Source organism: Arachis duranensis, chromosome 1 (assembly GCF_000817695.3).
Source record: "Arachis duranensis cultivar V14167 chromosome 1, aradu.V14167.gnm2.J7QH, whole genome shotgun sequence".
NCBI classification, from domain to species: domain Eukaryota; kingdom Viridiplantae; phylum Streptophyta; class Magnoliopsida; order Fabales; family Fabaceae; genus Arachis; species Arachis duranensis.
The window spans coordinates 93,395,669-93,409,944 of record NC_029772.3 but is presented as its reverse complement, the minus strand read 5'-3'; the positions used below and the strand labels follow the sequence as shown (position 1 = coordinate 93,409,944).

The 14,276-nt window shown below is 32.9% G+C and overlaps 1 protein-coding gene across 2 annotated transcripts; it reads left to right on the top strand.

Moving 5' to 3' along the window:
- The first annotated feature begins 3,330 nt into the window (after positions 1-3,330).
- Positions 3,331-13,218, top strand: LOC107484471 (endoribonuclease Dicer homolog 2). Of its 2 annotated transcripts, none has more exons than XM_016105038.3 (23): positions 3,331-3,825; positions 5,019-5,104; positions 5,215-5,392; positions 5,558-5,671; positions 6,221-6,355; positions 6,539-6,623; positions 6,769-6,833; positions 7,043-7,183; positions 7,289-7,417; positions 7,516-7,627; positions 7,732-7,831; positions 8,321-8,516; positions 8,606-8,766; positions 8,915-9,133; positions 9,278-9,492; positions 9,622-9,887; positions 9,976-10,364; positions 10,457-10,560; positions 10,878-11,077; positions 11,199-11,408; positions 11,853-12,260; positions 12,355-12,633; positions 12,726-13,218. In XM_016105038.3, the coding sequence occupies exons 1-23, from the start codon at positions 3,694-3,696 to the stop codon at positions 13,074-13,076; spliced, it is 4,275 nt and encodes a 1,424-aa protein (XP_015960524.2). In that variant the 5' UTR covers positions 3,331-3,693; the 3' UTR covers positions 13,077-13,218. The 2 variants fall into 2 exon arrangements, with proteins under 2 accessions (XP_015960524.2, XP_052114566.1); XM_052258606.1 differs by having other exon boundaries at positions 7,732-7,894.
- Positions 13,219-14,276: the final 1,058 nt, after the last annotated feature.

Here is a 14,276-nt window from a genome sequence, read left to right as displayed (position 1 = left end):
GTGAAATCACATCTTATTCCTTGGAGTATTTAGACTTGTGCAACAATGAGCTCCAAGGAAACTTTCTAGAATCCATTTTCCATCTTGTCAACCTTACCCATTTGTGTTTGTCTTCAGATAACTGGAGCGGTATTGTCCACTTCCCACTCTTCTCTAAGCTTCAAAACTTGGAGTATCTTTATATTTCAGGTTGTAGTTCATTATTGCTAAAATCTGAATCAAGTGTTAATCACACTTTCTCAATTTGAGGATACTGCAGTTGCTTTCTAGCAACATTACTGATTGGTTGGAATTCTCAGGAAAATTTCCAAATTTATATTATCTTGATTTGTACAACAATAGTCTTCAGGAAAAAGTGCCAGAATGGATACATGGTATGGATTCATTAAGTTATTTGAGTCTCTCACACAACAATTTTATATTGATGGACCATTTCTCATGGTATCCACTTGAATACCTTGATCTTAGTTTCAACTCGATGGCTGAGACATTTCTTCCTTCTTTTGTAATGCAACCTTTCTAGAAGGTATCAACTTGTCCCATAACAAATTCACAGGAACATTTCCACAGTGGCTTGCCAATATCTCATCCCTTTGTGATTTGGATCTAAAAATGAACAAACTTCATGAAACTTTGCTAGATACCTTTCCGGATCTTCTTACACTGAATCTCAATGGCAACAATTTCAAAGGTCTATTGCCAAAATTTTTGTCCAATGGCTCAATACTTATGGATTTGGATCTCGGTAACAATCAATTTGAGGACACATTTCCGAATTAGCTTCAATATATACCAAATTTGGAAATACTGGTCTTACAAGGCAATAAGTTGTACGGTCAGATATCTTAAATTTTAATTAACATGCATTATTAGCTATTATTGTTGGATAAATAAATAGGTAATGAATAGTGATAATAAGTCATTTTATCCAATAAACTAATATATGTTTATATCCTTTTACAAAATTGTCATGTTATAATATAAATCTTTAGTTGAATAAAAGAGAAATAATTTTTGAAGATCAATAATTTTTAATATTTTTTATTATTATTGACTAGTAAAAATATTAAATTATTTTTAATAAATAAATTTTATTAATTTATGTGTACAAATTTAAAAAAATACAAATATAAATTATATTAATTTATACGTATAAACTTCAATAAATATAAGTGTATACTATTTTTTATATATAAAATTTTTATAAATATTTTAAGAATTGTCTAATTCATCCGACAAAAAATGTGACATAGGATTGTGTGATGTTATGTAACATTGCTTTTCCCCATATATCTATAGGTTTTAAGTATAATACATCAGTATTTTGATGAATTTTATTCATTGATCTTATATATATATTATATATATTTTTTATAATTAAAAATCACTGATATAACGGCACACTTGAAAATTTTCGGAAATGGATCCTCTCCAGTAAAAAAAACACTTTGAGAGAATAAAGTGTGATCTTTCACCTTTAATTTTCTAAGTAGGACTAAAATTAAATATGAGAGAGAAATGAATGAAGAGTTAGATTATATACTGGACGGTATCTAGTTTTTTTTCACTAGAGAGAATCCATTCCCAAAATTTTCCTATACTATGATCGATATAATGATAATGGCTTTAAGTAATAGCAGGACAGCAAATATGAGAGAGAAATGAATGAAGAGTTAGATTATATACTGAACGGTATCTAATTTTTTTTCACTGGAGAGAATCCATTCCCAAAATTTTCCTATACTATAATCGATATAATGATAATGGCTTTAAGTAATAACAGGACAGTTTTCATTTTCAGTCTGATCTTTTCTTTTTTCCGTGTCCTTTACTCCAAGCACTGCTCCTACTATGTATACTAAAGAGTTTTACAATTTTTCCCTTTTTTTTGGGTTGAGGCTTTGTATTATTGTTTCGGTGTAAAGGTTGCACTTTTGTCGTTTCCATTCTTTGTTTCGTTTAAGTTTTCTTCCATGTTTAATTTTGTTTCTACCACTTTTAAATTTTATATAAGTCATGGTAAAAAAAAAAAGTAAAAAAGAAAGAAGATCTGTTAATAGATAGGATCAAGCTCACATGTGTTAGCATATTTGAATATATAGTATCTTTTAGAGATAATCTATGCATGCAAAAGTTGGAAATAAAAAATTTTTTTACACCTCCTTTTCTGGTCTATATCAACAATATTCTTTTGCAAAACACTACATATCACACCTAATTTTACAGCATACAACCATGATTAACCTTACACACTAATTGTATACTTAGCTTCCTCAAGAGCTATCTACACACCATTAGTATTTATTTAGTATTTTCTAGTTGATTGATTATTCATATTTTTTAAAATTTGTACACATAAAAATTTAGAACATGACAATTTTGTAAAAATATATAAACATATAATAGTTTATTGGATAGAATGGGTTATTATCACGATCCATCTATTTATTCAACAATAATAATTAATAATGCATATGTTAATTAAAATTCAAGATATCTTGAAGCTTAAAACTAACCTGGTAGAAGAATAAAATTTCTCCGTATTCTAGAGTAATAATACTAATACAGTTATTTTATAATACATAAAGAAATGAAAAAATGAATGAAATCGGCTATATACTTGTGTGCTATACATACTACACGCATATCATATATTCAATATGGTTAATTGACTAAGATGGAAGGAATAGGATAAAAAAAAAGAGAAAAAAAGAGAGTAGAAAGTGTAAAATTAAATTAAATGTGTGTAAGCATCAACAATTGTTCATTGTTTGTAGATGTCTAATTAAATTTTATATATAGTATATTTATTTTTTTAAAGTGGGTTGTTACCTTTTCTATTTTTTAAAAAACCTAATATTTAGACACCTAGTTTCTTGTATACTTAGATTAGATATTTTTATGTGATTTTTATTCTAATATATGAATTTCATTTTTTTTAAAATTGAGTTAGATGTTAGACAATAGTAATTTATTGGAATAAAAAAAATAGTATTTATATAATTATATCCCTTTATTGTATAACTTATTTTTGTCTTTATATAAATATTCGGTTACGCTATAGTCAAAAGTTTGAATTTAAATTTTCCATTTCGGCAATTTTGCTTTTTTGCTGATATTTGAGTAGGCCTATGTGACTTATCATTAGAGAAGTAGAAAATGACATTTACTTGAATTCCAGCTAGCTATAGCTTTTCTTTTCTTAGCTAACATGCAAGGACGGTGAGATTTCTGAAAGCCTCAGGAAATGGAAATATAGTAAGTAGTGTTTGCCTTATAGTTGTTCAAATTACCAAGAAGTCTGTTTCATTTATGAATTGGTAGCATAGTATTAGTAGCTTTTCTATATATCTTTTTTGTGGTGTCCTCCACCTTCACCGCCTTCACCCTATTAAACTCATATGTCATAACAACAACCACACCATCGTCACCACCAAAATCACTCTCACTTCTCTTACTCACCACACTCTCTCCGCCGGTCGTCACTCGTCACTCTATCTCCTCGCCTCTGCTTCCTCCGCGCCTGTGCCTCCTCCGTCTGTATCGTCCCGGCCGCCTTGGCTCCGAGCCGCCGTGCCTCGCCTGAAAACTAAAGAAATCTAACATTAACCGCCTTTCTGCAACAAACATTCAATAGCAACACGAATCACTCATAAATCTCTCACAAAACCTTAAATCGAAGCCCTTGTTGTTATGGAGATGACAAGAAAAGACAAGGCTGCAATGAGAACGGAAACCACACAGTCTTCATGTTCGTCTTCCTCATCCCATCATCTTCCTCGTCAAAAGAGAACCAAACTCCACCATCACGGATCGCATCAACAGGTGATTGTATTCCATCCTCTCTTGCATGCAGCTATATTTTTTATTAAATGCGTCTTTGGACTTTGGATACCACATACCAGTAAGCAAAAAGTTCTTTTTTTTAGTAAAAAGTAAAATATTATTGAAAAATAAAAAGTCTTCAGCCAAAAAATCGGTTCTTCAAGAGAAAATCCCTTGCCAGATATGACTCTCATGTTGTGTTTCAAAGTCTGCCCATGAACAACTGGTCTGAAAGCTCCAGCAGTAGGCCTGGGAAAGATCTTCACAGCTTTGTTGGTTGATTGAACCAGGTCTTCACATAGATTTGCCAATGCTTACGGAAGCGCCCGTTAGGCATAACATTGTTATGCTTCACCATTGCTTACCTTTAGGGTGTGTGTGGTTGGAGGAATTCTAAATAATTCCTAGGAATTTTAAAATTAGAATATCATATCCCCATGTTTGATTCAAAGTTTAAAAAGCTATTCCTAAACAAGTTTGATTTCGGGAATCAAAATACCATCATTTTAATTCCCACCTTCCCCTTGGATATCTTTGATTTCCATAAAAATGGAATGTTTGTAATAAATAATACTTGAACCACACACACTCTTAGGGTTCTTGATACGTGGGGGGTAGCTTAGAAGGAATGGAGCGCAAGGAAAGCGACTGGGAACTGATTGGGAATGATCTCCGGGTCGGGTGGGTCATTGGTGGTTCGTCCGTTTGTTGTGCTTTGGGCCCTTTGTGGGCCTGACACCGTCAAAAAAATAAAAAATAAAAAATAAAAAGTATTCTTTTAAAAAGTTATAATCTTTATTTTCGTATTTTAACATACTAAATAAATATAAATTTTTTTTATATTATTATACTTAAATATAATTAATAAATAAAAATATTTTAATCTGTAGTTTTTACCATCTGTAGTCTAAGACTCCCTAAAAGAAAATGACTAAAAAATTATCATTATAATACATAGACTTATATAATTACTAAAGATGGAAAAACTATGTATAAAGTTACCATAATACATGGACATATACATGACTATTATTAGATTTAGTGTAATGCCTAAAGTTATATGAAAAAAATCTTAAAAAATAAAATTTTGCTTTCATATTTCTTCTCTAATTTTGTTTGTCTTTTATCTCTTCTCTTCTATGATCAAATAAAGGAAGCATCTTTGACTCATTTGCACTGATTGGTAACTTCAGGTTGAAATCATGGAACCGATCCAGATGGAAATTGATGATGGAAGCCAGCTTCAAGCTTTAGCTGATCCTCTTCCATTTGCTAGAAGGTGAGTTTTTTAGTTTTGATGTATGTTCGGAAGTTGAGCATTCTAGTGTTGTCGTTGATTGTGATGTTGCATGTTGGGTTGGTGCTCTATTCATTTATTTCGTTCTGCAGTTATCAGCTTGAAGCTCTGGAGAAAGCTATTCATGAGAACACTATAGTGTTCTTGGAGACTGGATCAGGAAAGACTCTCATTGCTATCATGCTGCTTCGCAGTTATGCTTATATGCTGCGTAAGCCTTCTCGGCACATTGCGGTGTTCTTGGTTCCAAAAGTTGTGTTGGTGACTCAAGTATGCACCTCCCTCTCTTATGGCTTTGTATTTGGAAATTTGAGATATATAATGTAATTGCACTTTGTCAATGGTGGAGCTTAGATCAGTGTTTCTTTTGTTTTTTACACTGCTTTTCTTATGTGCATTTCCCTGCTTCTTGTTATTTCAATCCTGAAATTGTAGCAAGCTGAAGCTGTGAAAATGCACACTGATTTGAAAGTGGGAATGTACTGGGGAGATATGGGAGTTGAGTACTTGGATGCTGCTACATGGAAAAAAGAAATAGATGAACATGAGGTGATGGGTTTTACATTTCTAGCAACTAAAGATTCCATTGTTAAAATGTGAAAAAATCTGATTTGCACAACCAAAAGGCCTTTTGCTTATGCCACATGTGAATTCGTGTTCAACCCCAGTTGGTTTGGTGTGCTCATGTTTTTGCATTTCTGAAGCTCAAATTTTCTATTGTAATTTATCCCTTTTGGCAATGAGAAAAGAAATACACTATTTTCTTGGTTGCTGTTGTTGATGGCATAGGGTCTGTAATGTATTACACAAGTTTAGTAGCTAATGCCTGAAAAAAAAAAATGAAAAGGTCAAGGTTAGTAGCATTCATGTTATTCCTGTAGTCAATCCTAGTTCTAGTTCTAGCCTAAGCCTCTGTGTTCAAAGAAAATGGAAAAGAAGACTACCGACTTTCCAATTTTCAATATTCAGTTTTATCTAAGTGTGACATGCATCTTTTGTTCTTTTAAGTGTGAAGCTTCTGAAATATTTGTTTGCTGCATATCTTAGAGGTGGTTACTAACTTATTATCAACAACGCTTTTTCTTTTGAATGTCTAAGGTGCTTGTCATGACTCCAGCTATATTGCTCAGAAGCTTGAGGCACGGTTTTCTCAAACTTGACATGATTAAGCTTTTAATAATGGACGAGTGCCATCATGCTAAGGGTAGAGACCCTTATGCCTGCATAATGAAAGTAAGCTTATAATGTTAGGCATTTGTTGTAATGTCGGTCATTTTGCTTTATTAAATACGACTGTAAAATAAATTTGAGATTTTTTCTTTACATAAAATAATTAAAACCAATCTCAACAAGCTGGTGTAATTTGGTGAAAAAATTTGTTGTCACCTTTGCAAGATTTGATTTAATTTCATGCAGGAGTTCTATCATAGGGAATTGAACTCTGGTATCTCTGACCTCCCTCGAATCTTTGGGATGACTGCATCTCCCATTAAGTCAAAAGGTATACAACTGGAACATTTTTGTCTCTCTGCATTTCAATTTTTTTTTTAATTTTATTCTATAAAATAAGATAAATCAATAATGTCACTTATTTTCTAATTTTGAACTTCCTTAAATTTTTCTCCTTTTTCACTTTCTTGGTCCAGTTGGAAGCTCTGAGTACACCCTCTCTGTAAATATCCGTGACCTAATGACACTAATGGACTCAAAGGTTGCTTTGGATTTTCTACCTCTAATACACCCTGCCTATACTATGAATATTGACATTCCTTGAGGCCTTATATTGATGCTAGAATGTTCTAACTTGAAATGTGGCTAGAATAATTCAATTCTATCTAATGATTCTCTTGAGTTTCAATTTAGTATTATCAGTTGATCTTGTAATGCACACTTTGTCTGACATAATATTTTGAATTGAAGGTATACACATGCGTAAGTGAAGATGTCATTGCAAAGTTCATACCAATCTCAACTCCAAAGTTCAAGTTTTACACGAAAAGTGAAATTCCATATGTGTTATTTGAAAAATTAGCAGTTGAACTCAATATGTTAAAACAGCAGGTTTGTTCCTATATTTAATTGTTAATCTCCATTTTGGGGTCAAATAAGTGTTGATTATTTCCTTGAGATTATTGACTTAGGATTTTTTTTTTATTTGATCAACAGTATGAACTCTCCTTGAGAACTTCACATTTCACAACATCAGTTGCTAAGACTGCACACAAGAGGATAACAAAGAATTTTTCTTCCATTATGTTTTGCTTGGATACACTTGGTGTTTGGTTGGCTTTAAAGGTTCTTATTTCCCCTTCTCTTCTTTGAGTCTATAGCATCGATAACTGTTCATGGTTGCTTACTTAAATTCAATTTTTTTTTTTGGGTTTATGTGACAGGCTGCAGAGTTCTTATCTTCCCACGAAAGTGAATCATTTAAAACTGGGGATATATTTGTGAACAGATTTAGTTTAGATACTGTGAAGCTATTTAAGAAATACTTATCATCTGGTACTGACTCTAAAACCTTTACAAGAAAATGTGAGAATTTAAATATGAATTTGCTTGCGCTGTTTAATGTAATTAATTAATTTTTAAATATATTTCTTGCACAGGTCCTCAGCGGTTTATTGGTAATGACACTAAATCGGATAAGGATATGGGGCTGTTAACCTCCAAAGTTTGTTGTCTTGTTGACACGCTGCTTGAGTACAGGTTATCCTCGCTGAAGAATTTCCATTTAGAAATCATGCATGTGGGTGTTACCATCATTGATAGGTCTGGCTTCTAGGATTTAAATTTCATTAGTCGATATTAGATTTGATTTGAGAAGCTGAATACTTTATGGTTGAAATTTCATTTGGGGTCAGTTAGGTATTGTGTAATGATAGAGGTGAAAAATCAGTTTTCCACAAAATTTACTCATTTTAACTCGAGAAAATTTTCATTCCTTGATCGTCCGTACCAAATTGTCCCTTAAGTTCATTTCATTTTCTTTATTATTGATTGGTACTGCTTATCTCTCCTCTGATTTATTCATTCACAAGAACTAACATTTTGACGCAATTCGCGAAACTGAAGTTGTTTTATTTTGTCTGTCCCGTAATAAATATTTATGAGATGTTTGTATATGTTTCTCTTGTTTTGGTTATGAATATGATTAAATCTATGTTGACATATGTACCCTTTATGCTAAAACTACAGGGGTTTGTCTGACATGCGATGCATAGTTTTTGTTGAACGAGTAATTACAGCTATTGTCCTCCAGGATCTATTGAATGTATTGCTTCCAAAATACAATAGCTGGAAGACGAAATGCATAGCAGGAAATAATACTGGTGTACATAATCAATCCAGAAAAATGCAAAATGAAATTGTGGAAGAGTTTCGTTTGGGCATGGTTTGTTGCTTTCGTAGATCATTCACTATATTATTATTACAATCAATTGCATCTTTTATTTTAATTTAAGGAAATGTTGTCATATGTAGGTCAATATCATTGTTGCAACATCAATTCTTGAAGAGGGTTTAGATGTTCAAAGTTGCAATTTGGTTATCAGATTTGACCCCTGTCCCACTGTCTGCAGTTTCATACAGTCCCGTGGCCGTGCTAGAATGCAGAATTCAGACTATGTATTAATGGTTCAACGGTAATTCCTTTTATGTATTCTCCTGCCGTCCTGTGTATTAATATTATTTTAGCACTTATATAACTGCTATTTTATATGATATGTTGCATATAGTAAGATTGGCAACATATCTCCAAAGAAACTACCTAATTTTGTTCTGAAATTTCAGTGGGGATTCAGTCACATATTCTCGGCTAGAGCACTACCTTGCTAGTGGAGATCTTATGAGGAAGGAGTCACTGCGTCATTCTTCCCTTCCATTTGATCATTTTGAAAGTGATCAATTCAATGAGGAAGTTTATCGAGTTGAAAGCACTAAAGCCATTGTGACTCTGAGTTCTAGTATTGAGTTGATACACATATTTTGCTCTTGGCTCCCTTCAGACGGGTTAGTTTGTTCATTCAGGCCGAAATTACATGATTTACATCTTAGTTTTGCTTCCTTCACTTTTATGAACCCTATTTTGAGATGCTAGTGCATTCTCCATCAATCTTGTTCCTTTTTTTCCCTTATATTTTTATTTATTATTAGGTACTTTAAACCCACTCCAAGGTGGGTAAAAGAAACAGGAACATTGCATCTTCCGAAAAGTTGTCCTATACAAACTATTTGTGTAGAAGGTGACAAAAAAGCCTTGAAGAAAATTGCTTGCCTTGAAGCATGCAAGCAACTTCATAAGATTGGAGCTTTGACAGATAATCTTGTTCCCAAAATTTATGTTGAAGAAGGGGAGATGCAAGACTTCGGTAAACTCATGGCCACTATTTTGCCCTTCTAATTCTCATTCTCATTTTGAATATTAGTTTACTTGGAAATAAAATTCTGTTTAAGCCTGTAACCTTTGGTTTGCTTCAATATCAATCCAATTCTTACAGCGAATGAACCTTTCAATGAGGAGCAACCAAGTTATATGCCATGCGAATTGGTGAACCACTTCTCTAATACGGAGAATACAATATATCATTGCTATCTAATGGAGTTAAACTCCAATTTTAGTGATGATATATCTAATATTGTGGTTGCCATGAGAATGGAGCTTGATCGAGAAATTGGAAGCAAGGAATTCCAAATGCCTTATGACGAAGGTAGTTTGTATGTAAAGTTGAGATACACAGGAACCATGGATCTTTCTCCAAATCAGGTATGTTTCCTTTTCCTTCTTCAATAGTGCATAGCAAATTAGATAGGTGTTGGAAAATTCAGAAAAGTTATTATATTTTGTTCTGCAGGTTCTTTTATGCAAGAGATTCCAGGTGACAATTCTTCGACTGCTCCTGGATCATAATATGGAGAAGCTGAGATCTGCAGACCAACTATGTTCAGAAGGCGATCCGGAGATTGATTATCTCTTGCTTCCAATCCATAAGCAAAGACTTTCTGTCGATTGGTCCTCGATCAATTCTTTGTATCCGTCAAAATTTGCTTGTGGAAATCATTCTCTCAATGTATGGACAAAGAACGGCCGTGTTTGCACCTGCATGCTAAGGAACGCTTTGGTTTATACTCCTCATAATGATCATTTTTATATCACAACTGATATAACGTGCTTGAATGGAAATTCGCATTTGAACCTAAGGCATGGTGCAATTACCACATACAAGAAGTACTTTATACAAAAGTAGGTACTTATTTGTTGCTGAAGCGTATTCTCAAGTTAATTTTTTCTAATGGGGTGTGCTATTCTTGTACTATCTTTTTTCCATGTTTCAGGCATGGCATTAAGTTGAAGTTTGAACAACAAAGACTGCTTAAAGCAAGGCATCTCTATCATGTCAAAAATTATTGTCATGGACACAAACAACAGAAGGACACAGGTTAAGCTTTTGAAATTTCGTTTTGTCAAATCCAATGGTTTGAAGCATATGATAAAGTAAAGGGATTGGTTATTTCTTATTAATATGAATTGGAATTTTCTGCATGTAATAAGGAATTAAGTGAAAGCAACTAAGTATGATTATAATCAAAAGGAATCAAGTTTGTTAGCTTGGTTATTTCTTAGATTTTTTAAGTAATAAAGAACACTAAATGTTCCTTTTCTAAAGTATAGAAGTATATTATGTTTAGCGCTATTTGTTTACATGCATTGCCGTTGTGTGACCCAATCTGAATCCTAACCTTTTTCCCCTTCCAGTTTCTGAAGCAAGCAAGAGCACAGTTGAATTACCTCCTGAACTGTGCTATATAGTCATGTCGCCAATGCCTATTAGTACCATTTATTCCTTCTCATTTGTTCCATCCATTATGCATCGAGTTGAGTCGTTGCTTGTAGCTTCTAACTTGAAGAAGCTGCATTTGGATCATTGCATGCAAAATGTGGTTTCAACTAGCAAGGTAGGGTACTACTACTTCAGTCTCTTAAATTCGCTCATGGATGGTATCTTTTCCCCTTCATTTGACTCTTTGAAACATTGTATAGATATTTATACCATGGTAATTGCATTTTGCAATGTAGGTCTTGGAAGCACTCACTTCAAAAAGTTGCGGGGAGAGCTTTCACTACAAATCTCTAAAGACTCTTGGAGATTCTTTCTTAAAATATGCAACTAGTCAGCACCTTTTTCAAACATATCCAAATCACCATGAAGGTCTTCTTACTGTGAAGAGGGAAAAGATAATTTCTAATGCTGCCCTATGTAAGTTTGGGTGCAGTTGTAACCTTCCGGTACTCTCTCTCTCTCTCTCTCTCTCATATTTTGCTACAATTTCATAGGAAGTTTTATTCATATTCTGGTTTAGAAGTTCTTTTTTGTAGCATTTATATTTTATAGGGCGTTTTATCCATATTCTTGTTTAGAAGTACAAATCCTTGCCTTTATGGCTGATTTCTCAACCTAGTACTTTTTCCCTTTAATGTTTTGCATGAAGACAATTTAATATTTGTTCTATTTAGTTGAAGCTGTGAAGTTTGATATAGAATTATAATTTGAAATCATTTTACTGATTTCGTCTTTTGGGTTGATTATTATATTTGCTTAGCTATTAATCTATTATACATCATTTTGCATTATTTAGTTAAAGGTGTTAAACACTTCAATTATTTGTGGTTTTTATTCCTTGTAGTTTGTTTGACACTTTTTACTTAACTATTATTCTTTTTGAGTTGCAGGGCTTCATACGAAATTCACGTTTTGACCCACAAACTTGGGCTGTTCCCGGCAATAAATCAATAAGTTTAAAACTAGAAGAGTTGGACTCCAAGGGGGCAAAAGCTTTTGTTAGTGGAAAAAGAAAGTTAAGACGGAAGGTTATTGCTGATGTTGTTGAGGCACTAATTGGTGCCTACCTTAGCACCAGTGGTGAAGCGGCCGCACTGTTGTTTATGAACTGGGTTGGCATCAAAGTGAACTTTAATTTTTCACCCTATGAGAGGCACTATAACATTCATCCAGAGAGGCTGATAAATGTGAACTTTCTAGAATCTCTCTTAAATTATTCCTTCCGTGACCGGCATCTTCTAGTGGAGGCTTTCACCCATGGTTCTTACATGCTGCCCGAAATTCCAAGATGTTATCAGGTACACATTATTGTTGATGGGCCTATCTTTTTTATCATTAGTAAAATAGATTCTGTACACTTCTTTTCGTTAACAATTTCTCGTTGCTCTGCAGCGACTAGAATTTCTTGGGGACTCAGTATTGGATTATCTCATTACGAGGCATTTGGACAATAAATATCCTGGAATGTCACCTGGCCAGTTAACTGACATGAGATCAGCGTCTGTGAGTAACGACTGTTACGCATGGTCTGCAGTTAAGGCCGGGTTGCACAAACACATTCTACATGCTTCACAAGATCTTCATAAGGATATTGTAGTCATAGTTCATGAAGTTGCAAAGTTTTCTCCAGCATCACCTATTGTATGGGAGTTAGACATATCATTTCCCAAGGTTAGCTGTTATATTTTGGATCATGGGATTCTCCAATTGTAGTTAGACTTTCTTTTTTTTTCGAGATATAAGATTGTTCGTACTGTTGACAGGTACTTGGAGACATCATTGAGTCTTTGGCCGGAGCAATTTTCGTTGATTCGGAATATAATAAAGAAATCGTGTGGCAATGCATACGACCGCTTCTGGAGCCGCTTGTTACACCGGAAACGTTAACAATGCATCCCACCAGAGAGTTGTCGGAGCTATGCCAAAAAGAAAATTACAAAATAGAAAAGATTCGGTCTCGCAAGGATGGTGTCACCTCTTATTTGATGGAGGTACAAGCCAATGGGATCACTATTTATAGTTATGAATACACTGGTTATGCTGATAAGAAAACAGCCAAGAGGATAGTTTGTAGAGAAATTTTGAAACTGATGAAAAAAACACAGCCCAAGTAGCTGTAATATTCATAGGAATACAAATATCATATTGTATTGGTGCTGATGTGCATTAGTTGTAACATCCTTTTGGAAATTCCAATAGGGAGAGGCCTTGCAAGTTGTAATTAAACTATAAATATAAGAGGGAATGAAAATATCATGTTAGTCATATAAAATCAGCCATATTCATAAATCATAATTACTGTTATCTGTTATTAATTGTAGGAAGAGAACATATTACATATACAGTAATATAAAATCACACAAACACAATTATATATTCTTCTTCACAAAGAATATCTGCATTTATTTACTAGTTACAAGTCCCACCCCATAACTTATTATAAAATCATATGGCATGCTAAAATAATATCATAGAAGATATAAACAATTAAATGAGATGAGTTTTAGTTCTTGTGATGTGGGAGGTCATCAGCAACAAGGAGGTAGAAAAGTCCCATAACACCACTATGCAGCTTAGTGTTGCTGTAGTCAACCTCCAAAGTCAAAACTTCACCATTAGAGATCTTGATAGAGCCAGGTTGACGGTAGCAAGTTGTCATTCCCACCAGGTACCCTTTCTCATTTCCTGCTTCACTTCCATTTCCATATTTTGGTAGTGAATTGCATATAACTTTTCCATCCTGAAATTAATTAAATTCTCACACATTAATATTTGATTAGTATGTTATGATCATAATATGTACTTAGAAAAGCTCTATAAAATAATATATTTTGCTTATAAACATATTTCACAATAAAAAGTATTAACATTTATTAAAAAGAAAATCATAACAGTATCAGTTATGCTTATTTTAGTTATTTTTAGTAGTCTTACATATTTATTTATCTGAATAGTGAGTGCCTATTTTTCATATTTTAATAAAGTTGATTTATATTTATTTTATAAATCATACACTTTTATTTTTATAATTGATGCTTATTTTTTTTATATAAAATATATTTACTGAAAAAGAAGTGTATGTATAACCAGTGATGGACCCAAAAAATTTTAGTAATAGAACAAAAATATTTTAAAATAAGTTTTGTTCAACATTGATATTTTAAAATTACAATGATGTATAAGTAACATTTTTTTACATATATTTAGAACAATTATTTATAAAAGTTAAAATAAAGAATATCAATTAAAATTTAAGAGTGATACTACATTTATAAGTGTTTTTGTAATTAAGTCCAACCAAGTTGGTACAAAGT

Excerpts from the sequence above, each read along its gene's own strand:
- LOC107484471 (XM_052258606.1), top strand. The coding sequence starts at position 3,694 with ATGGAGATGACAAGAAAAGACAAGGCTGCAATGAGAACGGAAACCACA. Across the intron at positions 7,628-7,731 it reads TAAGAAATACTTATCATCTG|GTCCTCAGCGGTTTATTGGT; the intron begins GTACTGACTCTA and ends TTTCTTGCACAG. Across the intron at positions 8,767-8,914 it reads TATGTATTAATGGTTCAACG|TGGGGATTCAGTCACATATT; the intron begins GTAATTCCTTTT and ends CTGAAATTTCAG.